Source organism: Seriola dumerili, unplaced genomic scaffold (genome assembly GCF_002260705.1).
Source record: "Seriola dumerili isolate Sdu_G_001 unplaced genomic scaffold, Sdu_1.0 BDQW01000493.1, whole genome shotgun sequence".
NCBI lineage: Eukaryota > Metazoa > Chordata > Actinopteri > Carangiformes > Carangidae > Seriola > Seriola dumerili.
This window is the reverse complement of record NW_019174748.1, coordinates 645,836-671,704: the sequence shown is the minus strand read 5'-3', so window position 1 is coordinate 671,704 and position 25,869 is coordinate 645,836. Positions and strand designations below refer to the sequence as shown.

Genomic DNA, 25,869 nt, shown 5'->3' with positions numbered 1-25,869 from the left:
ACTTTTTATGCCTTACTATACTATGACTTTTTATGCCTTACAATACTATGACGTTTTTATGACTTTTTATGCCTTACTATACTATGACGTTTTTATGACTTACTATACTATGTCGTTTTTATAACTTTTTATGCCTTACTATACTCTGACGTTTTTATAACTTTTTATGCCTTACTATACTATGACTTTTTATGCCTTACTATACTATGTCGTTTTTATGACTTTTTATGCCTTACTATACATGAAGTTTTTATGACTTTTCATGCTTTACTATACTATGATGTTTTTATGACTTTTTATGCCTTACTATATTATGACTTTTTATGCCTTACTATACTATGTCGTTTTTATGACTTTTTATGCCTTACTATACTATGACGTTTTTATGACTTTTTATGCCTTACTATACTATGACGTTTTTATGACTTTTTATGCCTTATTATACTATGACGTTTTTATGACTTTTCATGCCTTACTATACTATGATGTTTTTATGACTTTTTATGCCTTACTATACTAGGACATTTTTATGCCTTACTATACTATGTCGTTTTCATGACTTTTTATGCCTTACTATATATGATGTTTTTATGACTTTTCATGCCTCACTATACTATGATGTTTTTATGACTTTTTATGCCTTACTATACTATGACTTTTTATGCCTTACTATACAATGTCGTTTTTATGACTTTTTATGCCTTACTATACTATGATGTTTTTATGACTTTTTATGCCTTACTATACTATGAAGTTTTTACGACTTTTTATGCCTTTCTATACTATGACTTTTTATGCCTTATTTATACTATGTCGTTTTTATGACTTTTTATGCCTTACTATACTATGACTTTTTATGCCTTACTATACTATGTCGTTTTTATAACTTTTTATGCCTACTATACTATGACGTTTTTATGAATTTTCATGCCTTACTATACTATGACGTTTTTATTACTTTTTATGCCTTACTATACTATTACTTTTCATTCCTTACTATACTATTACTTTTCATGCCTTATTATACAATCACTTTTTTTACGACTTTTTATGCCTTACTATACTATGATGTTTTTATGACTTTATGGCTATTCTATGACATTTTTACACATTTTTATGCCTTACTATACTATGCCATTTTAAATGACATTTTTTTATCGAGCTATACCATGACGTTTTTACCTTTGTATGCAAAATTATGCTACCAAATGTTATGCCTTACTATATTATGATGTTTTTATGACATTTAATGTGTTAATATGCAATGACATTTTTTTACGTTTTTACGCCTTGCTATCCTATGACGTTTTTTGACCTTTTATGTCTTACTATAATATGATGTTTTTAAGACATTTTATGCTTAACTATACTATGACGTTTTTCTGATATTTTATGCCTTACTATACTATGACATTTTTTCCCATTTTTATGCCTTACTATATACTATGACATTTTATATGACATTTTTTTATCTAGCTATACCATGACGTTTTTACCTTTGTATGCATAAATATGCTACCAAATGTTATGCCTTACTATACTATGATGTTTTTATGACATTTAATGCGTTAATATGCAATGACATTTTTTAAAGTTTTTATGCCATACTATACTATAACGTTTTTTCACGTTTTTATGCCTTACTATACTGACATTGATGTGACATTTTACGCCTTGCTATACTATGACGTTTTTTGACGTTTTATGCCATGATATAATATGACGTTTTTAAGACGTTTTATGCTTTACTATACTATGACGTTTTTCTGATATTTTATGCTTTACTATACTATGACATTTTTTTTTTAAATTTATGTCTTAATACACTATGTCATTTTTATTACATTTTATGCCTTACTATACTATGACATTTTTTTACATTTTTATGCCTAACTATACTATGTCATTTTTATGACATTTTGAACTTTACTATACTATGACGTTTTTATGACTTTTTATGCCTTACTATACTATGATGTTTTTATGATAATTAATGCCTTACTATACTATGACATTTTTTGATGTTTTTATGCCTTAGTATACTATGACATTTTTATGACATTTTGTATAGGAATGATAATGTCCCAGGCAGTTGATCACTATGAGCAGTTTCCACTGTGCTTTAAACAGACTGACAGACTGAACTGTGACCTTTACTGTCACATCATGTTACATAACAATTCATACACTTGTGAGATCAGATACTATGCTGACATAGTATCCTATGGCATACCATGCCAGTATTTGGCTGTGGAACACTACACTATGTGTGTTTGTGCACAAATGTATGTGTATGTTGCATACCATAGACCCAGGCAACTACTATGCATTCCCAGAATGCTTGCCACAACAGAGTCATTCCACTGGCCGAATAGTAGTCAAACAACTGGAAGACATACATTCCTCCCTGCAAAGAGAGAGACCATTCAGTTAGTGTATAAGAAGATAAAGTGTTTGATTTCCTGTTGCATAAAGTGATTCATCTGGTGAAGTGTGACTGTCTTGTTCCACCTCTTTATGCAGTTTAGTTGCTGCAAGTTGGGAGAAGAAAGTTTTTTTCTTTAGGTTTTATTATATTAACCAAAAACAGGCCGTCTGTAACTGACCTGCGTCACCATGGAGAGGTCGATAATGAAGCATAGTAAACAGCATATTGCCACAGCGATCTCCCTTTTGTAGCGATGGTAGTATTTTCCAGGAAACAGATCCAGAATTCCAGTAACAAAACCCTCCACCCCAACAAACTGGAGGGAAAGAGAGAGAGGTAGAAACACAGACAAACAGTGAGTGTGCATTCACCACACAAACTGAACTGAAGCTCACTGCAGATAATTATATGACTTTCTTGATCTGCTGGGGGAGATCAACATGTTACAGCAGCACACACACACGCACACACACACACACACACACACACACACACACACACACACACACACACACACACACAGAATTATTTGAAATAAATGAATAAAATAATGAATTTACAGATCTAAATGAATGAGTCGAGCAAATATTTGTATGAACATATACATAAAAAAATAATCAGTCCATTGTGCAACTACTAATAGATGATCTATCATAGCATTAGTCACTTTGAGTTTTCTAGGTTTCATTATAACCTCCTAGGACCTGGCGTCCACATATGTGGACGTCACATTTTGGGTTCTCTAGACCACAATACTAACTTTTTCTCAACAAGGGCCTGGTGACCACATTAGAGGACATTATTCTGCCACTTAGTGNGATAATCATATGATAATGTAAATGAAAACAGTCTGCAGCTGCCGATGCATTCAAGGACACTTTAACTCATCATGTTAACATGATCATATTAACACAGTCCATGTTGGTGACTGTTTGTTCTTTAGGTTTGATGTTCTGACAACAGATGTTGTCACTGCAAGGCTTTTAGCAGCTGAAGGTTTGAATATCAAGGCTTCAGTGAACACACCATTGTCCCTGCAGCAAGTTTCAAGTCTCTGGAAGTTGAGTTTAATAGAAATGAACAAGTTGTGTTGGTCACCTGACTGTCCAGTCCCAGCAACAGCAGCATGAAGAAGAAGAGCGCCGCCCAGAGCGGAGCCACCGGCATCAGACTGACCGCTTTCGGATACGCGATGAAGGCCAGACCTGGACCTGAAACACACACAGAGATACACACAACACACATGTTATAATATACCACTACAACACTGAATGTTTAACTACTATGTTATACACTCCTCTGTATTAATTTTACTCCCAAGTAAAGATTTGTAGAATCATCGTTTAGCAGCGTCTACATTTCTGTCCCATATCGTTTAGATTTTGTTTCACGTTGTTTTCACCCTTTGTCAGTTTATCATTTTCCTTTACTTGTAGTTTTGTAAGTTTTAATGTTTATATAACTACTGAATGTTTTTATTGTCATATGTACACATGCAAAGGGGAGTGAACTGCTCTCACAGGACCAGTCTGTATAAATGTTTAACTCATGAATACATGATTTGAACCTTTTATTACAACACTTCAACCAAAGAGTGTGTCAGAACAAACATGATTTTGTAAGAAACATATCTGTTTTACTTACATATGTTTTTAATTGTTTTGTGACCACACAGATTTATAGACTGTAAGAAATATGTTGTCACACTGAACAGGCCTGTTAGTTTTTTGTTTTTTTTATCCATAAATCAAACCCTTCCATTATGTGTGTAAATATATTTGTTATTTAGCTGTTTTAAAGTTTACAGACTGGCCCTTTAAGCCTCTAAAGAGGTTTTGACTGACAGGTGTCTCATCCAATCAGCTGTGGTCATCAAATTTACTGTGAATCCTGATGGACACTGTGGTGTAAACTGCCAGCAACAGTAGATTTGATTTTCTTCTTCTCTATCCTGTGCTTGTGGAGTCAACAGATCAAAGGTGCGTTGCATACTTTTACAGCAGGTCTGTCTTCACTGTACGTTTCTGTTTGTGTCTCACCTCAGTGTTTCAGAGCTGAGCCTCATGAAATAAAGATGAGTCACATGTTATGAGGTGAAAGGCCCTGGTTAAATAATCCTACAGTTAATACTGCACACACACACACACACACACACACACACACACACACACACACACACACACACACACACACACACACACACTGATGCTAATACTTTAAATGTGTCAGACGGGATTCAGGATAAATTGGATTTGCTTTTGTTGTTTTTACAGCAAGATTAAAATAAAAAGATTCATGTCTTCACACTGAAGTAACTGCTGTCATTTTCATTTACACACACACACACACACACACATTTATTCTCAGTCATGCACACTGATGCTGTTTTTTGCTCGCTGAGCACTGTAGTGTGTCAACTCCTTCAGGCCTCAGTCAACAGTCTGATGTTCTGGATCCTCTATTTCCGTCTGGGCAAATAATAATAACCCCTCAGTCTCTGTGAATGAAGGTGTGGAGCCGCAGCTCAGGAAGCAGGAACAGAAATGGATTCATGAGAGAAATGTGAATCCACAGTGAGACACTCCGCCTGCTGCAGCACGCTACCTTCTGTGGAGAGACTAAATATAACCGTGTGTTTGTGATGTCATGTCATGTGCTTCAGGGCTATTAATAAATGTACAGTTGGCTGAAGAGTGTACACATAAAACCACAACACACACACACACACACTGAAACCAGCCCTGAGTCAGTCCTTCACATGAAAACATCAGACAGCAGGTGAAGCTGGTTTCACTAAACATACCTGGAACAAGTCCCCAGATCCTTTAATTAAAGTGATTACAAATGGACGTGTTCATAATCCAACTGTATGAAAAAAGTGTTTTATGTGAAAGGTCTCTCTGGCAGTGATGCACCTACAGAGAATCATCAGCTGAACCTGCAGCTCCTCTCATCTTCACCGAGCTTTACAGTGACTCTCAGCTCTGTGTTTATCTGTTTTCTGATCTGCTTCAGTCGCACAGTGTCGATTCCAGCAGCAGCAGCTGAACTTGTTGCTTATTTCACATCCAGCAGCTACAGATCAACATGATAAAATATATAAATATATAAATAGACCCTTTTGCACTGGTCAATAAAATCTGCAAAGACCTGAAAACATCAGGCTTTTGTCAGCAATGGAAAAGCGAGCGATTGGCATTCACACTCAGGTCACATGACTCTGCAGTAGATGCAAGTATTTATCGGCTTGGCTCCAATCAGTAGTGATGTAAACACAACACCTGGGTCTAATTTTTGTCTTTGTCTTTCAGAGCACAAACACTGTGAACACACCTGTCACCTGCCCTAACTACACTGAGCTGCAGCCCCAAAATAAGTTTCAAAAACACACAATCAGCGATCGAAGCGTCTCACATGGAGGCTCCGATACAAAACACCAACCCGCAGCCACACCCTCAAATATGTATAACTTTAAGCCTTAATAAAATGTAAACAGGTGAGTTATAAAAAAAATCACCGAAATAATTTTTTGTACCAGGCTGTAAACATGTTTAGTTCTGCTGTAAAGTTGGACATTAACATTAACATGGGAGTCTCTGGGGATTTACTCACTTTTGGAGCCAGACTCTAGTGGTCATTAGAGGAACTGCAATGTTTAGCACTTTAGCCTTGGCTTAATTTTTTAGCCTCTGAGGTTGATGCTTGGTCTGTGTGTATGCTCCATTAGTGCATGTGATGACATTGTTCCCTGTAGTTTTTTGTGTCTCAAGGCAAACTAGGCTGGTTGTGTAAAAGTAGTCAATTCCCTTTTTTTAGTGGGTTTACCTGTGTTTATACCCACTAATTTTGATGTAAAAAGGGCTTAACTGCAGTGCTCCCTCTCTTTTAGCTCTGTGTTTGGTCCCCACCAGCTCCTCTTGGACTACTAAATGCTCAACTATGGTCACTAGCTGCTCTCTGACTGTGTCTGTAGGTAGAGGACAGAGGCTTCGACAGCTGTTTCTCTGAGAGCAGCTGCTGCTGCGGCCAAAAACACTGACACTGAAGCGTGCTAAAACTCAGAGCTCATAGATGTTCATCAAACCTAACTTAACCCCCCAGGTGAACGTGTGTTGATTCAGCCCTTTAACCACACTGTGGGGACAAAGATTTGAAGCTGGGACTCAGTCAGACTCTGTGGTCTGAAGACCTGAAGCTGCCAGTGTTATCTATCAATAATCATAACGTCTTTAAAACAGTGACTGTGTACACATGCAAACAGTTGGTGTGTGTGTGTGTGTGTGTGTGTGTGTGTGTTTTACCTGATTCAGCAACCTGTGAGATGTCGACTCCCTGTTCAGCAGCCATGAAGCCCAGAATAGAAAACACCACGAAACCAGCAAAGAAACTGGTTCCACTGTTGATCAGAGCCAAGACGAAGGCATCTCTGCAGGAGACGAGACAGAGGAGGAAAGTTCATCTGTAATGTTTGTAAATGAGCCTGAACATGAAGGAGCAGGTCAGATTTATCACTGTTATAAATACAAATGATGTTCTTGTTCGCACAATCAATTCACACGTCGAGAACTCGTTCCAAACATGCTGGATAAATGAACCCCCTGGTGTAGGTTAGGAGGGTCCTCACAAATACAGACAGACAGACAGACAGACAGACAGACGTGTGTGTGTCGTACTTGTAGCAGTCGTTGTTGAAGCGGTTGTAGCTGCCCAGAGCGGTCAGAGCCCCCAGCCCGATGGCGTAGGAGAAGAAGATCTGTGTCCCGGCGTCTATCCACACCTGCATAAAGGTCAGAGGTCACAGGTCTGATGTGTTCACTGCTCAGCTCAACGTCTGTCATTTCACTGCTGAACTTTTTATTTGTTATACTGAGATCACAGATTGTTTTTATCCCCTAAACCTGGTCTCCCAGGCTTATAAGCTTTTGGTTTTTAGTTTAAAGCTGTCTTTAGACAGTGCGACAACAACGATGGTGTAGGTTTACTACACTGTGAGAGATGGGTCTGATAAAGTCAGTTTGAGGCTGTCAGGTTGTTTGATGAACGCTCAGTGAATCGTAGTGCTACAATAGAAAAACATAAGACAGCAGAGACACATCAACAGCTCGCGGCATCGCTCTCATGTTTTGAAAATGCTGCTCTGTGAGGTTTGTCTTTGTTGCTACACAAACTTTTTTTTTTCTTTCACCTCCATTGCTTTGGTTCGTGTGTGTGTATGTGCGTGTGTGTGTGTGTGTGTGTTTGTGTGTGTGTGTGTGTGTGTGTGTGTGTGTGTGTGTGTGTGTGTGTGTGTGTGTGTGTGTGTGTGTGTGTGTGTGGCTCCAGGACCCCCACAGATTTGATCATATTTCTCTCATGACTGTGAACTTGTGTCTCAGCATCACACAGCGAAAAGGAGCCTGAGGTTAGAGTCCAACAGACCCACTTAGGGACAATGTGAAGCCTGATCAGTACAACTCACTGACCTGAGCCTCCCCCAGTTTGGACCAGTCTGGTTTGATATAGTACATGATGCCGTCGTAGGCTCCAGGAAGAGTGACTCCTCTGACCAGCAGGATGATGAGGACCACGTAGGGGAACGTCGCCGTGAAGTACACAATCTGAAACACACACACAGAGGGACATCTTACTATGAAACACACATGAATGAGTTTTAATTATGAGGCTTGCAATGTTGGTTGGTTTCATTTTCAGCTCTGGGTCATTGTGACAAATCTGTCACTATTTTATACATTTCTAAAAGAGAAAATAATCAGCAGATTAATCAGTAATGAAAATAATCATTAGCTGCAGTTGTACACAAAATAGTGAAAAATCTATGAGTACTTGAATGCACCACTGAATATGTCTCTATATTCCCTTTTACCATTGTTTACACTGTCTGGTTAAATGTTAAACTGCATTTCATCGTACTGTTATATTAATATATTAATGTTGTAATATTATTATTATTATTATTATTATTAATATCAACAATGAGCTAATGGACACATGAATTTCCCCTAGGGGATAAATAAAGTATCTATCTATCTATCTGATAATAAATGTGTTAAATGAAAACAGAGCTGGACCTGAACATCAGTCAAACACAACAGAGACAGGTGATTTTCAGTATGGTTAGTGTATTAATAATGCAGCCTTTCAGCATTTCAAATTCTTTGGTTGGATTAATATAATGATGGAAAATATAAGAACCAGCTTCCATCTTTCTATGACTAAGCCAACAAGCTCCTCTCCCAAACAAAAGTACTTTGTTAAGATTAGATGACCTTTGTTGTCATGGTTACTAAAATAACAACGTGGTGAAGTTTGTCTAGTCATGGATAAAAGACACAACATAAACTACTGGTTTCACACAATACTCAAACACCAGTCTCCTCTGTGAAAGTTCAGGCCTATGTCACCTGACTTCCTGTCAGATGACTAGATGCTGCACAGCCTCAGCTCTGTCAGTGAGTAAGACATGAAGAAACTGTGGTATGGTCCTTTAACCGAGTTCAGTCTGTGAGAATCAGGTAAAGAAAACAAAACATGAACCTGCTCTGAGTCAACAAAAACAATATGGAGTTACAGCACCAGGTCTGGTTTCATGTGGAGCTGAGCTCCAGGTGAATCACACACAAACACACACACACTTGCTGCTGCAGCATATTCCTCTGACTTTATCAGTATCAATAAACACAATCATAGACTTCGTTTTGACTCTGTAGCCAAACTCACTGAGAAGCAGCTGAGTCTTAGCTTTACAGCTCAGGTTGTTCTTGACTTGGTCTGTGGTAAAAAGATGAGATAGTTTCTGCCTTTCTTCTCTCACATTTTGAGACTGTATCGCTTGACTCATTGTCTAAACTGGTGTTGGCTTCTAAACCCACCACCTGCCTCCTTGACCCTGCACCAGCTAAACTCTCCAAACACCAGTGGTCTGTTCTGGGCCTTCAGTGCTGAACACTGTTAATTTATCACTGTCCCCACTAGCTTTAAAGCTGCTGTGATTAAACCTTTACTTAAGAAACCACACCGACGATTCCCCTCAAATCATTAAATTTGAGGTCTGGGAAAAGCTGGATGTCTTGAAATTTCCTGCTCCTAAATTTAGAAATCCACATTCACACCTCTGTTTCATTGTAACATCGTAGTACGGCATGCTCGTACAAGTATTCAACTGGTTCTATCTGGAGTCTGGATCTGTGACTCCAAAACAACTACTGGAGCTATAATATTAATTACCACTTCGCATAATTATTACAATAGATCTCTATGCAGAATTTCCACTCTGCTATGATTTCTTTCCCCCTGCTCTCTCCCTCTCTCTGTCCCTCTCCCTCTCTCTCCTACCTGCTAAGGGAGTTTCTCTTGCTCTTGCTGCCAAGTGTTTGCTCATGGGAAAGAGTGTTGTATTAGTGTAATAAATACTACACAGAGCACAGCCTCAAGCTGCTCTACATGGAAAGTGCCCAACAACTGTTGTAATCAAAATTAACTTGACTTGACTTGACACAATGACACACTCTCAAATTATTTCGTTAATGTATTCAAAACCTGCCTTAAATTATTGACAACCATTTCTTAAAGAAAAACCATTAACCAGCACATTTAATGATCTTTTAATAAGCTGTCCAATAACTTACTTAAACAATTCAAAAGTAGCATCTCTTTAACCATATAGTATATTGTATATTATACTTCATACTGTATATAGGCCTAGTTAGTATGTTGTATAAAACTGGGCCTCAGTTTGTGAGTAAAACCTTGATTGTGATGTTTGTTTCTTTTTACAGAAAACCTTAAACAAGGACCTGTTAATCTGAAGTCAGTGTGTGAGTGTGTACGTGTGTCAAGGGTGTGCCTGGGCAGGTGTCCATTCGTTTGTCGAGGTTTGTGAGTCAGAGGTTCATGTGATGTTATGATTAAAACATACATCATAAGATGTGCTGCGACACATCCTCAGTGAGGAACGACTGAATCACTGAGAAACAGTGTCAACACTCTGCTCTGCCAAAACCAGACGACCTCGCAGGACACATGGAGGCTGCAGCTCCAACATATGAGCTACTTGTTATTAATCTCATTCACAGATCAGCACATTAATTGTGCATTGTTACTGATATCAGATGGTGTGAATGAGCTCACCTCCGAAAACAAACATTTTTTGTGATGCTATTGATGTAATAAATCCTGACGTGTTAAATTAAGACCATGTTCTATCAATAGAAGCTGAGGCTTCCTATGTTGCCCTGTAGATCTGCAAAAGTCCACCGACAGAGTAAACAGTCCTATTTACCCTGACCACTTAAACTCAGTCCATACTCAGCTCTGTAGCTAAGCTAACTGTGCCACCGCCTCATTCCTGTGGTCTCTGGAAAAAGAAAGAAATCTGGCTAACCTCCAGCCATGGAGACCAAACCGCACCCACATGTCTCCTTTGACTAAAGCTCTCTCTTAGTCATCCCATTCAATAAGTCTCTTCATCATGATATCAATCTCAAAATCACCTCTTCATCTCTCACCCCAACCAAAGTCGTGAGAAACCTGCGTGTCATGTTTGATGACCAGCTCTCCTTCTCTGACCATGTTGCATCCGTCTTCTGGTCGTGTATGTTACCCAGTACGCCACCCAGCTCTTGGTTCAGGTCATGGTTATCTCTCACCTCGACTACTGCAATGCTCTTCTGGTGGACCTCCCTTCACACACAGTGAAACCCTTGCAGATGGTCCTGAATGCAGCAGCCTGTCTGATCTTCGATCAGCCCAAAAGGACACATATCACTCCGCTACTCATCGACCTCCACTGTCTACCCATGAATCAATATCACTAATGCTTGTCTTCAGAGTGACTTCTGGGTCTGCACCATCTACTTGAACTCAATCATTCAGCCTTATGCTCCTTCTCAGCCACTGCGTTCCTACAAGGAATGTAGTCTGTCATTACCATCCCTGCAAACAAGACAGTCTCAGTCCAGACTGTTCTGGTTTGTGGTTCCCCGATGGTGGAACAAGCTACCAAAGTCTATCAGAGCAGGGGCGTCTCTCTCTGTCTTCAAGAATCTGTTGAAGACTCATCTGTTCAGAGAGCACCACCTCTAACAACCTAACATGTCTAACTAGCCCTTATTGTGCACTTCTTTAGCTGATCTCCTTCACTTATCAAATAGATGTAGTACTTAGTACTTACACCAAGGTCTCCTACTGCACTGAAGCTTTAGGGATGTCCCTCATCACTTTGAATAAAAGCGCCTGTTACATTGTATAAATGTAAACATAATGTTTCCTGAGGTCAACAGGTGTTTTGGGTCTTTCTCACTCAGGCGACCCAGCCTCATAGATCACTCACACTAGGCATCCCCAGTGATGCAAACTTCACTTCAGGCCGAGTTGTATCAGCAAACACATATTCAGTTCATGTCAGGCTCTTTATGTGCAGATATGTGTGCGCTTATGAATTAGAGAAGAGAGACAGAGATCAGGTGTGTATATCATTTTGGTAATCTGCCGAAAAATGTTAAAACCACACCTATGACCTAGCGTGAGTAGAGTCTATGAGAATCAGGTAAAGTAAACCAATGAAAACAAAGACACGATCAAAGCAAACATGAACCTGATCTGAGTAAATAAGGAGAGATATAACCTGCTGAGTTTATACACATACACACACACACACACACACACACACACACACACACGGAGCAATGCCCCCAGGTCAAGTTGCGGCACATCTTTATATCAGTCAGTTAATCACTGTACTTTCCTTCCTGATTGTTTTTCATGATGGTGCTGAATTGTTGCAGTTTAGATTTCTCAGGAAAGCAGCTTGTCACTTTGTATTGAAAGGTTCTGTATAAATGTCCATGCATCCATTTTCTTCTGCGTCTCCGGGGTCGGGTTACGGTAGCAGCAGGCCAAGCAGGGCATTCCAGACATCCCCCTCTCCAGCATCGCTTTCTAGCTCCTCCTGGGGGATCTCGAATCATTCCCAGGTCAGATGGGAAAAGAAATCCCTCCAGCGAGTTCTGGGTCTTACCCGCAGTCTTCTCCCAGTTGGACATATCCAGAAAACCTCGAGGAGGCATCCTGATCAGATTCTCAAAGCACCTCAACTGGCTCCTTTCGACATGAAGGAGCAGCGACTCTACTCTGAGCTGCCTCCGGACGTCCGAGCTCCTCACCCTATCTCTAAGGCTGAGCCCAGACACCATTTCAGCCGCTTATATCTGTGATCTCATTCTTTCGGTCTCTACCCAGAGCTCATGACCATAGGTGAGGTTTGGAACAAAGATCGACTGGTAGATTGAGAGCTTTGCCTTCTGGCTCAGCTCCCTCTTCACCACAATGGTCCGGTACAACGTCCGCAGCAACTGACCCCCAACCCGGAGGGGTCAGTCCACCGTTTTCCACCTGAGAACCATGGCCTCAGACTTGGAGGTGCTGACTTCCGGATGCTTCGCACTCAGCTGCAAACCGTCCCATTGAGCACTGGAGGTCACTTTCACGCTGTGTAAATGTGGTTTAATATAATAATAAGTCAGAGACCCAGAGGGAAATTCAGGATTTTCTGTCACAGGACGGGCATCCTTTATACAGAACCTTCATGAAGATCAGGAGGAACCAGATCCTGAAAGGTTCAGACGTCTTTTGTTCCTCATGTCTTGTTTAATGACTAAATGTCTTTTAATTCATTGTATGCTGCAGCTACTTATGCTGCTGTTGTCTGCACACTATTGTTGCAGTCTGTCTTTATTAGTTTTTATCTGAGTGGTGCCTTTATACTTGACTCTCATTGTTATTGCAGGGAACAGTGTTCGTCCCTCCACCGCCTCCTGTCATTGATCCTGTGTTTAAGTCTCTGTAAACCAGTTTCCCTCTGGGGATTAATAAAGTTCATTCAATCCTAATTATAGTTCATGACTTGAGCTGCTGTTCATGAAAATAAAGCAGTGTGGAGTTAGGAGGTTTTCAGCCAACAGTGATGTGGACTGACACCGTCTCTCTCTCTTTTTCTCAGTGTGTCTCAGCCTCTCTCATCCTGCTCTGACCTGATGCTCAGCTTTCAGCTTCCCACTGACGATCAACAATAAAACACACACACACGCACGCACGCACACACGCACGCATACACACACACACACACACACACACACACACACACACACACAAGGGGTCAAGAGATTCCATAGAACTTGGGTCTAAACTGTTCATGAAGCTGAGAGCACTTTAAAAGGTACAGTTCATCCAATAAAAACATATAAATCTCTCTCGCCCTCGAACATTCCTCTGTGTGTGTGTGTGTGTGTTTGCTTATCTTTGTTCAGCTTTACTGTATGTACTGTATCTTAGCATCTACCGAACATTCTTGGTCAGTAAAGCTTTGCTTATTTTACAGGTCTTAAAATTCCAGTTTATTTCCAGGTCATGGTATTTCTAAGAGCTGAAGGAGAGAGGAGAAAGCTCTTCAAAAACCTTCATACAGCTCCAAGAAACCTCCTGAGAACAATGAACCATATAGTTTGGTTCTAATTGCAGCTGAAACATTGTGATCAGTCGATGTGCTAACAGTTACTTCTAAATGCTAAGCTAACACAACCCTGAGACTTTCATTCAGATGACAGCAGGTGAGCTACACACACATGGAGTCAATAATAAACTCAACATAACTAATTTAACCAACTAAAAAACTAGTCTCAGAGCTTTGTCTCTGTTTTTTCTGTCATGACAACCAACAATGGTTCTGTGCAGGAAACTTTAAAGAAATTACTGGGAAAAGAACAGACCTGTAAAATACAGTGTCCCTGCAAACCAGTTTGCTATAAAGACAGCCCCTTCTACTGAAGACTGTATACAGTTATGTTTTAGCTCGTCAGTTTGCAAGTAAAGGCTTGATCGCGATGTGTGTGTGTGTGTATGACAGTGTCAGGGCTGATCAGATCCTGGATTCTGCCCCTCCCCCGCAGCACTGCTCCACCTGCTCCTGGTATTTGGACAGGTTCCTCTCATTTGTCTCTTCCATAAGATCCTCCCAGAGAATGGCCAGCTCTATGAGGAGCACCAGGTCTGACCTCAATGAAGTTGCCATATCGTAGAGCAGGAACTTGAGCTTCCTCCCCAAATCGACTCGCAGCACCCACTCTGATGCAGAGGTGAGCAGACTGGCTATTGATCTGGGGCCTCATTTAAAACCGCTGCATACACACCAAGTGGCAACCTATGAGGCTGAAAAATGAAGCCAACACTGAAGTACGAAAAACTGCAGTTCCTCTAATGACCACTTGAGGCTGGCTCCAAAAGCACATCCATCCCCAAGGACTGGTACAAAAACAGCTTTGGTCTCTATAGCTAATCCTTCATGACAACTGTTCGGGGGATGAATCTTTATATATTCTTAGTCATAATTGTCTTATGAATTCTTGAGTTATTGCCACGTGTTTCGTGAGGTCACAGTGACCTTGATCTTTGACCTCTGACCGCATAAATCTAATCACTTCGTCCGCTGCTGTCGGCGGCTGTGAGGCATTAAAACTCAGTTATGAGGTTCAGAGCAGAGCAGTGCATGATGGGTATTTCTCTCTGTGTCTCAGTCATGTCCCACTGCAGTCGAGCTGCCCTCCTGCAGAACAGCCAATCACAATCTGCCACCTCACAGCCCCCTCCCCACTAAACTACATACACACAAACACACACATTGTCGTCATAGTAACGATTAGCCTGCCATGTGACAGTGGTGTGTGCGAGTCTCATCGTTACAAGCCAATGACACACACACACACACACACACACACACACACACACACATACACACACACACACACACACACACACAGAGCTCTAGAGTCTCTTCTCTTTACATTCACTTGAATGTTGTGGTTTTAAAGGGACAGTCCCACAGTTGTTCACACACAGTTGAGAGAAAGAAATCCAAACCTGTGTGATGAACATCAAACACAACAAAGAGGTGGAAAGTAACTAAGTACATTTACTCAAGTACAAATTAGGTAATTATATAATGTAACTGAATGTAATTTGATTTCTCCATTTGATGCCATTTTATATTTCTACATTTCAGAGGGAAGTACTTTACCGAACTACATTACTTTACTAAACCATATGAGGATCCTTTGTTATAAATTGAACGACCAACCAATAAATACAAGTAGAGCTGAAACTATTTGTTGATTAGCAACTAATTCCAGCTTCCAGCTTCTCAGGGTTTTCTGCTTTTCCTTTTAATGATGATAAATAAATTTTAATGATAAAAATAATAATTTTGAGTTCTGGAAATTTGATTGGCCAAAACAAAGATTTGTAGGTTTTACTTTGGGTTCTGGGTTTTTGTTTCTCATTATTTTAAAAATGTTTAAAAATCAAAAAATCCACCGATTAATGAGAAAATAATCAGGATATTAATCCATAATGAAAATAACTGTTGAAATTGATAATAACTGCAACTCTACATAAAATATTAACTCCACCTCAGACTGCTATAAAAATAAAATCCTGCTTACTCATTAATACATGAGTAATAATAATAATCTACTGATATACTGTATCACTGTATTGAAGCTGATCAATCAGCTGCCAGGTGACCTCTGACATTCAGCAGTGTTATGTAATTGACTGAATGAACCCAGCTGTTAGTTCACTTCACAAACTGACAGTCAGCACATCGCTGACTGCAGAATGTGTGTGTGCTTACAGACCTGTTCACACAGGCAACAAGAACTGAACAAGATTTTTCCTTGGATTTTTTTTTTTACTTTTGGAGTGAGTGCTTTGAACTAGATGCCATAACACTTCAGTTGTACTGTATACTGTATGACGTGTGCTGCGGCTGGATTAGGATCAATTAGCACAACACTAGACCTGTTTGAATCAATGACAAGATCGAAGTTGTGTGCAGTGACTCTGGAACCAGGATACAAGTGCTCTGATAGATTTTCATGTTGTAGAGAAACCAGAAATCAATAGCTGCCTGGTACAGTGTAAAAATGTAAACAACTCTGATGGATCCAAACATGGTCAGCAAACAATTAAATGTTTGTGTGTTACCTTCCCGGTGGATTTGACTCCCTTCCAGACGCAGAAGTAAACCAGAACCCAGACCACCATCAGACAGAGCATGAGCTCCCAGTTCATGTGTCCAGGTTCATCCAGACCAGACGAGATGTTCAGCACCTTGTTCCTGCACAGAGAGAAGACGACCTTCACATCACACTCATCAACGCCAGCTGTTCCCAGTATTTATGCTAAGCTAGGTTAACGAAGTCCTGACTCCAGCTGTGCACTTAGCAGACATGAGAGTGATATTAATCTAAACAGCAAAGACAACAAGAGGATTCTCCCGAACCTCGACCTGTTCCTATAAGTTTACTATTTTTACACTCTTTGATGAAACCAAAACAAGTTTGACTCTCAGCAGAAAATTTTAACTTCTACTAAAGTTTAAAGAAACTATATGGAGCCAATTTCATTTATTTTCTCTATTTTATTTATCTATCAGGATGTTTGTTTTTCTTCTTATAATCTTCTTGTAAGTTTATCAGACTGATCTTTGGGTCATTTTTTCTTCCAGGTCCGTGGATCCTTCCACGGTAACTTTGTCCACCTCATTTATACATTCCTGAAGGACACGTGCAGTGGCTTCATTAACAACAATAACATCAACAATATTGTATTAATGTTATTATTTATTCATTAGGTCCAGAGGGGGAGCCCTTTAGCTGCTATGTGCACATCCATGTTTCACATATATAAAAGAATTATAAAGGTTAAAGTGACATTTAATAAGAAGGGAGAGATAAGGGGAAGATATTCTTTCATTCAGTCACCAACTCCTGTCTTCCCTCCTCTTCCTCACTCAGACTCCTCAGAGGCAGACAGCTGCTGACCTGACTCTAGATTCAAACGCTAACGAGCTCAGTCACATAACGAACCATTACACTTCGTTAGCTGCTCGTTGTGTTAATAACCTGCCATGACAACAGCTGCGTCGCTGCTGACTGTGATTGGCTGAGATACCTGCCAGTCAATAACATATCTCCAAATAAACACCAGAAATATTTCTGCGTTTAAGATTTAATATGATGTAGAAGAGGTTAAATTAGCTAATCAGGACTCTAGTGGACATTAGTGGAACTGCAGTGAAGACTGGAGGTAAGAGTCAAACGTCTTATCACTTCCTTAAATCGGGTTGTTTTTCATCTTTTGTTCCAAGAAAAAGTGAAACAAGCAGAACGACAGACTGAATAACAAACATTATTTTTGTGTTTAAAAATAAGACAAAATACAAGAACAGAAACCTTGAAGAGCGGCAGAGAAGTCATTCAGAGAAACTGTCTCTACTTTGGTAAAAGGAGTGATCTGTTATAATCCTCTGCATCTGTAGTAAAACCATCTGACTAATACGCATCTTTTATCCTAGATATAAAGGATACATGTGTTAGTCCGTCTCTCAACACTTCCCTCCTCTGTCTGTTGTCTGAGCTCGTTGGTTATATAAATATAAAAGTTTCATTTCAATTTTCTTTAGTTTCATTTTTTCCTGAAACAGCTGATCCCTGTAGTTTTGATCAGTGGTGAGTTTATTAAGTTAAAAGTAGTCTATTTGCTCTAACAGATTATTATTTATTTATGTGATAATGAATTTAATATCATCAAGGTACAATCCAACGTTCTGGTTTCACTTTAAGAAGTTTACCTTTTTCATAATGCACTTATTCAATGATATTGTATCTAACAATTCATTTTCTGTTACCTATTTTTATCATTATCTTTTGATGCAGTTGTTTAAAAAGAAGAAATCTAGACATGTTGCTATTTCTCTGATGGTAAGTAGCCCTGTAACCTTACACCTACTACTCTGACTAATGTGACTCTGGCTCTCTCTATATATATATAATGCAGTTGGCCTCATCAACAAGGCCAGAGAGCCCCACCCTTGCCCCCCCTAAACTCTTGGGCCCCTGGGTCTTGGCCTCTGTTAACATTTCTTGTTTAAAAGTCAATCAAATGAGACACAAAACAACCACAAAGACGGGCAGGGGGCTTCTCCACACCAGGGTCCACTGTGTCATAATCTGTCCATGCGACCTTTACTGTAATAAATCCATGATTGTTCCTCGGCCTTGAAAATCGTGTTGAGCTCTGATTGCAGCTCAGTTATCAGCGGATCTCAGCCCATGTGTTATGTTTACTGCCACTGCAGAGAAATAAATCTTGTATGTGTGCGGTGCATGGTGGCATTTATCAAGCTCGCTAATGCTAACGCATCTAGCTGCAACAGTATGTGTGAGAAGCTAATACTGAGGCTACAGTTGGTGCAGCAGCTGCTGCCACAGTCAGTGGGTCAACATACGTAACAGAGTTCGGAGTCTGTGTCGTCACGTTTAGGGAGGGGCTGCACAAAATATTCAAATCCAAGCAGACCCACACAGAATAATACTCAGCAGGGAAACCGTTTTTTTTTTTTTGTCTTTCCTGTGATGCTTCACTGCCACATGGACTGATGTTGATGTCAGGCTGAAAACACGCCTCCATGTTTCACACGGGATCAAGAGACTTACACTAGGAGGTGGTTAAACAAAACATCATCTACAATAACAACAATAAAACCTCAACTGTAAAATAATACCTGCAGAGATAGCGCATCTATTGCGCAACGGTGTCAGACAAGTCCACATAGTATTAGCTATCAACCATCAACGACTTCCCATCAGCATTCCTGATACGAGACGTCACTTCTGGTTCATGTTGTCATCAGCACCTCGCACACTCAGAGGATTGCTCATCATTACATGGAATATAACACAGAAACTGAGGAAGGGGGAGACGGGATCTAGCTAGTGTTAGCTGTCGCTCTCAGGTCCAGATGTGATGATAACAAATGACCAGACTGAGCAGCAGGTTCCACTGTAACCTCACCTGTTATCTCATAACTTCTGTTCTCTGATAACACTGTGAGGACATTGCTGCACGGCCACTCGCTGGGACTAAACTGATCCTACAGACTGTTTCTAGCGCTTGTCTGCATTTAAATTACAGCAGCAGCATCATCAGTCACTGAAATTTCACTGTGTGCGGTGGTATCAAAAGTTGTTTATGTTACATTTAAGATGTTCCAGCAACCAACCAGCACCTGATCACTAATACAGGTTGTGCAAAATGGAGTTCTGCTCTTTGTGGTGTTACTAGCTTAACTACATTTCTCAGCAGCGTGGTGGTAACGTTGCTGTTTTCTGAAACAAATATCTTTTCAGTAGTGAAGTGCTAGTGTGGTAGCGTCCACACAAGCTTCATGTTCCCGAGTATTTCCGAAGCAGGTGTCTCTGCTGTGCTCTGAAATAAAACTAAGGTCCAGTCCACGACGCCACCACCACACACAGACGCATCTTTAGCCACAGAAACACTTCTGTTGGACGGAGACATCACATACAAATCCCTGGGCTGATGAGTAAAGGAGTACAGACACACGAGCTTGAGTTTCCCTGATAGAAAGATGGCAGAGGGAACCTGAGACACAAACAAACCCCACCTGACCCTGACTCAAAAACGACCCCATGTGCCAACCCAACTCTAACTGACCAGGACCCCACCAGAACCAGAACTCACTCCCAGAACTCGATGATGGGTGATCGTGCGTCCGCCAGCTCGGCGCAGGTCATGTTGCCGGCGACGGTGACGTTGGCGAAGCTGCTGTTCTTGCAGTCCTGGTGATGGAAGATCTCGATGCAGCTGGGCGTGTTCCATGGGTTGTCACAGGTGGACCAGGGGAGGTTGGAGGTAAAGGACTTGATCAGGTAGTAGAAGCCCCAGGCCAACACCATGATGTAGTAGGTGTTACAGAAAAACACGATCACCATGGAGGCATAACCCAGACCTGAGGAAGAGGATACAAGTCAGGTTTATTTGATGTATCAGGGTCCCAGGTCAGATCACAATGATCTCATGTACTGATGTAATTTACTCTTTACCAAAGCATGACTTCTCTATTAACTCTAACAGTGTAAACTCAATAAAATGATGCAAAGTCCCGGCTGTCTTATTCCCAGGTGCAGGATAAAAGATTCACTGAGGAAAAAATTAAATGAATCTGCACACGGGATTAAATCTCACAAAGCTTTACTGAACTGACAAAATGTAACTACCATGTTTTTTATTATACAAATAATAACCAAACCAAGCGTACTGTGTGTACTGATTAAATCCTGCTGAACAAACAACAAAAGCATATCAGCAATTACAATATGAGCCTTCAGAGTAAAAGATTCACTCATAAAATGTTTGTTTCCAAAGCAGAAAAATTCTTTCACAGGAAACTAAAGAGTAAACTGATCAAGAAATAAATCAATTCTGTGATCATATTTCACATTATTAAAAATGACTGATTCATTCAAGAGACAGAAAAACATGAACTCAGGAGCAGTGAGGTCGAGCTGCTCCGCTTCCTGTTTGTAAATTAGGTCACAACTGTTAATCTACATTTTATGGTTTTATGAACTGCAGCAGCTCCTGATTACACCTGAACTGGTTCCTGTGAGTCCACGTGTCAGCACCACGCGTTCTCTGACTGCCGGTTCACATTGAAGTTCAAAACCACTGAGCCGACTAAACCTGCACACTATAACTGGTCCTCCACCCTCCACCTCCTGGTCCTGGTCTTGTAGAGGGAGGCTGTGTAACCATTTGGTTTTACGACCTGAACAGCTTCAGTGTGTATTTGTTGCTCATTTGTTGTGAAGTTATTTTATAAAATCGCTTAAATCCTGTGAGGCTGCAACCAGCTATTATTTTCATCATCAATAAATCTGACAGTTATTGTCTTTAATAATCGATTGTTTGAAAGTTAACAAGTTCAAACTGTTGAACCAGTGAAACTCTGGCATTTAACTTAAAAAACGGCCTTAATTTATTAATTTATTATCAAAATTGTGTCAAAATAATTTCCTATCATTTAAGTCATTGATCAGGTCGGATCCTGGCCTCTGTAGATGAACCAGACTCTGGTGATGGACCTTCTTCTTGTCCTGGTCTCAGTCCTGCTCCCCACAGGATGAACCCTTCAGATCTGAATGGGCCTGTGATCTCTGCTCTGTCGCCCCCCGCAGGACAAACTCCGCATGTGTAGCTCCACGACTGCTGAGATGAATCAGCGGTGTGTTGACTGTTGGTGTTTTTCCCTCTAATTGTGTCAGATTGTGTGAATGTGAAGGTGGAGCTCTGACGTGTGGAGGTCAGAGGAAAGTCTGAGCAAAGAAAAAGAGTCATGTGCTCCCATGTTAAGATCAAACCTCTGATAAACTGTGTGTAAAGCTAACAAAGATACAAAGGAATTAGGCGGCAAAGAGAGAGGCGTGTGTGTCTGTGCATGTGTGTGTATGTGTGTGTGTGTGTGTGTGTGTGTGTGTGTGTGTGTGTGTGTGTGTGCTGCTGGTAGTTTTCCAGCCGTGTCCGCAGGCACGTAGAGCAGGATCACAGATTATCACCTCCAGATAAACCTCCACACAGATCTGCTCCATGTGTGTTTGCAGACTGATGTGTCCACTCAAACTCACCTAAACTGCTTACTGCATGGATTTATGTCTGTCACCATGGCAACGTGACCTCAGCGGGGATGTCGAGGGTTTTGGTCGACAACGATTTGGACAAAAAAAAAAAAATACTGAGGGACAGATTTTAATCTTTTATCCCGTGAAGTGGCTTTAAAGATATAAATGAAAGATAGAAAGATAAAATGTGTCTGTTGCACTGATGTAGGAAACACAACTTACTACTTTTTATGACAATATCACAATATCTAAAGCACTTTGTAGCTCTGGTTTACATAAGCGAACTTTATTATAATAATTACTGTTTAGTATTTGTATATGAATTTAAATTATTTGAGTTTTAGAGTCTCAGATTGTAGAGTTCTCTGAAACTAATGTGGGATTTTGTAGAAACACAACTGACTTGATTTGTAATGTTCTCTCTCCTGCTGGTTTTCAAGGTTAACAATGCAATCACTCATTAATTCACTGTTGTGCTGAGGTCACTATTTTAAAATAGATCAACTCATTCTTCATGGTAGAAATGCAGTTTTTCTAAATACACGTTTTCATAGAGACAAGTGGATCTCTCAGTCCGTTAAACTTAGTCCCTATATTTAGCGTTTAGACATTTAACAGATTATAATACAGCTGTAATCAGATCTCAGCGTTTAATGATGTGTTTATTAAAGACTCTAACAGTTAATAAACAACATAGTAAAACAGTTGGAATAAAATAAATTATATGTAACAAATACTGAACTAATAAACACTTCAACATGTATCTGATTTCAGCTGCATTACAGCCTTCTATAAACATTATTTATATACTGCTAATGCTAAAAAGAAAACTTAAAGTCAAGTGTTTCCAGATGATTGGTTATGATGTGATCAGGTTATTATCCTGGTGTCACCCGAACATCAGCCTGTAATTCTTTGTTCTAGCATCAAGGAAAAATCAGAAACCATGAAGTCGCATTATGAAGCTGGAACTTAATGCTTCACAGAGCAGGAGACATCTGCTCAGGTACAAGTCATCACCTCATCACCACCCATTTTAACATTTTAGTGGGTACAGATAAAGGCCGAAGCTTCGTAAAGTTTGTGCGATGATTTTTGTCACTGAGCTGTGAGCACAAAGAGACACAAAGAGACGAGCACATTTTTTTGTGGTGTACTGCACCTTTAAAGAGCGGAGCGATGTTCCAGACGTTGATGCTGCCGGCCTTCATGAACTGTCCCAGAGCGATCTCCAGGAAGAAGATGGGGATTCCTCCGACGAAGACGATGAGCAGGTAGGGGATCAGGAAGACGCCTGCAGGACCAGACAGAGACAGGTTCAGACTCAGACTCGCTGCGCTACATCATGAGAGGGATGACTGTAAACAGCTGAGTGGCCAACATTATGTCATATTCACCACTCTCTATTTATTTTAACTCAAGATTTTTATATTTGTCCATCAAGGAGCAATTTGAGGCACACACGTTCGACACACCCACACACACACACACACACACACACACACACACGTTCAAAAACACAACGACCAGTATCAGGGACCGACAAAGTCCAACACCACAAAGGCTCATATGATGCAGAAGTGTGTGTTTCAGTCTATGCACAAGGTCAAGTGAACATCTCTATCAGGTCTGACGTCCTCTAACGTCATTTTCTTTCTTGTCACTTCTGCTCTCCTCGACTCTCTAATCTCAGACGTCTGAGCGTCCTTGAACGCACCAACAAGGAGACCAAAGTGAGATTGACTGTGGTGGATTATCTCTGAGCAGGTTTGATAGAAATGAAGTGATTCAGTCTAAAAACTAAATAAACCAGGACGTGCAGTTAATGAACTAAAGCATTAAACCACGGTTTGGTTCTTTAACGCTGCCTGTGTTTAGTCAGTCAGAGCGACGTTGGTTGTAATTTGGGTCTCATGTTTATTTCAGCAGCGTCGTGATGAGAGCTTTATGTAACTGAACAGGAAGGAGGGAAGGAAGTGAATCTTCATCCCTCCATCATCCTCTCCTCCATCCTCTCTCCGTTTCAGGGGTGAATGAGGACAAGCAAAGTCTAATTTCTCTTCATCCTTCTCTCTGTCCTCTGCTCTGTCTTCATATTTACTCCTGTCTGACTGAACAAAGTCGAGGCCGTGAATGATTGAGAGAGAAGAAAGAAGAGAGATGTTCTCCCTCTTTGTCTTAGTGTTCAGCTTCACAGCTTCGCCGCTGCTCCACAGACAATAAAAATATTCTGTGGTTCTTTCATTTGATTTGCAGATGTTTTTTCTTTGACCTCCTGTGTTTGTTCTTATGTTTCATTTAAAAACAATATAAAATAAAGTTAAGTTGCTGTCTGTACTTTATTCTTGCACATACAGTATATGCAGACTTTTATCATATTTTGTATTATATTCATTCAGACTCTTGTTTAGCTGCTGCAACGCTTGAATGCCACGGCTGAGATGTCTGACATGATGTAGAAAAAAAGATAACTACAGGATTATAAAAACAGAAGATGATGATCATTGATCCGAGTCATCTCAGAGCTAATGAAGCTACATTTAATCAGCGAGGAAGACTGAATAAAGTCCTCATCGTTCCTCCGTAGTTCGTTTGGTTTGTTGCCTGTAGAGTTTGTCTCCAGTGTTTTTTAATGTGTCTGAGGGGAAATATGTGATCGGTGACAGTGACACTGGCATCAACACATCCATCAACACAATGATGAACACGTTATCGCTCATTTGTTGAATCTGTTCAAAAGCAGAAAAAATTGTGGTTTTTGGCAGGAGTTTATGTGCTGGAGCTATTTCCAGACAAACAGCAACAAAAAAAACTTTATTTGCTGCCTCAGACACCCCCAGACACGTGGCTCTCACCACACATCCTCCCTGGCCCTGGTCTGTCATATGCGTGAAACTGAGATCCTTATCTTTTGAATAACTGGATCAAGAAGCTGTTATACGGTTGTTCCTAATATAGTGACCGGTGATTGGACGTAGATATAGATAGACATATGTTTCTTTCATTCCGACACGCTAATCAGCCTATCAAGGGACAGGGATATCCACTGCTCCGTTAATGGTTTCTACATTAAGTCAATTATAAGTAAATTAAAGGTCTATTTCTGTTATGAACATAATGGACGTCCCCTCTCTCTCCTTGTATAACAGCTCAGTGTGTAATGGCAGCTGCTGTTATATAACTCCTGGCACACAGCATCCCCCCCTCTCCCCCTCCTCCCTCCTCTCTCCCAGTATCATTCCAGTTTGATTCCATTCATACCAGTTCCTGGTGGCACTGTGACCCAGTTACCCCCTGTTGTGTGTGTGTGTGGACCCTCCATCACACCAATTAAAATACCAGCGAGAGAGAGAGAGAGAGAGAGAGAGAGAGAGAGCATTCCTAATTGTTCATTCATGTCTCTTGCCCCAGTTCAGAGTAAAAGAAGAGGAAGTATTCATTCATTAATTCATTCATTAATTCATTACAATGGTGTATCATGAACAACTGTCATATGATCCAACATTCATGATTTCTAAAGCAGCTGTAATTGATGTATTCAGGTTTAATTTGTTTATTCAGGTTTAATTTCATATAGTCTGGGTTAATTCTGAAGATTCAGGTTTAATTTGTTTATTCAGTTTTAATTTGGTTTACTTTAAATTTGTTGTATTCATGAAATGTGTTTGTGTAAATTATACTGATATCAACACTTAACAAATACAACACAAATTCTGTTTCTTTACTACGGAGGCCAATCCCTGTCCGAAAAAAAAAAAAAAAAAAAACACGTGAAATTTTATCATTAACAAAATCAAAAATATTACTGAGTCAGAATTATGAGTGTACATTGATCCTTTCTGTACAAGCCAGCCAACCAGCACCCGAAGGCTGAAATGATTCGTTGATAACTGATTGGTAATTAAAGTTATT

The 25,869-nt window shown here is 40.2% G+C and overlaps 1 protein-coding gene across 1 annotated transcript in view; it reads right to left on the bottom strand.

Moving 5' to 3' along the window:
• LOC111235447 (sodium- and chloride-dependent creatine transporter 1-like) overlaps positions 1-25,869 on the bottom strand; it is a 56,338-nt gene that overhangs the window by 19,297 nt on the left and 11,172 nt on the right. Inside the window, exons 2-10 of the mRNA XM_022763911.1 lie at positions 23,120-23,251; positions 20,021-20,288; positions 16,463-16,595; positions 7,891-8,025; positions 7,102-7,205; positions 6,730-6,854; positions 3,527-3,639; positions 2,607-2,744; positions 2,305-2,407 (exon numbers count right to left, since the gene is read on the bottom strand). Of these exons, the coding sequence (XP_022619632.1) occupies positions 2,305-2,407; positions 2,607-2,744; positions 3,527-3,639; positions 6,730-6,854; positions 7,102-7,205; positions 7,891-8,025; positions 16,463-16,595; positions 20,021-20,288; positions 23,120-23,251 (1,251 nt within the window). The remainder of the gene's footprint in view (positions 1-2,304; positions 2,408-2,606; positions 2,745-3,526; positions 3,640-6,729; positions 6,855-7,101; positions 7,206-7,890; positions 8,026-16,462; positions 16,596-20,020; positions 20,289-23,119; positions 23,252-25,869) is intronic.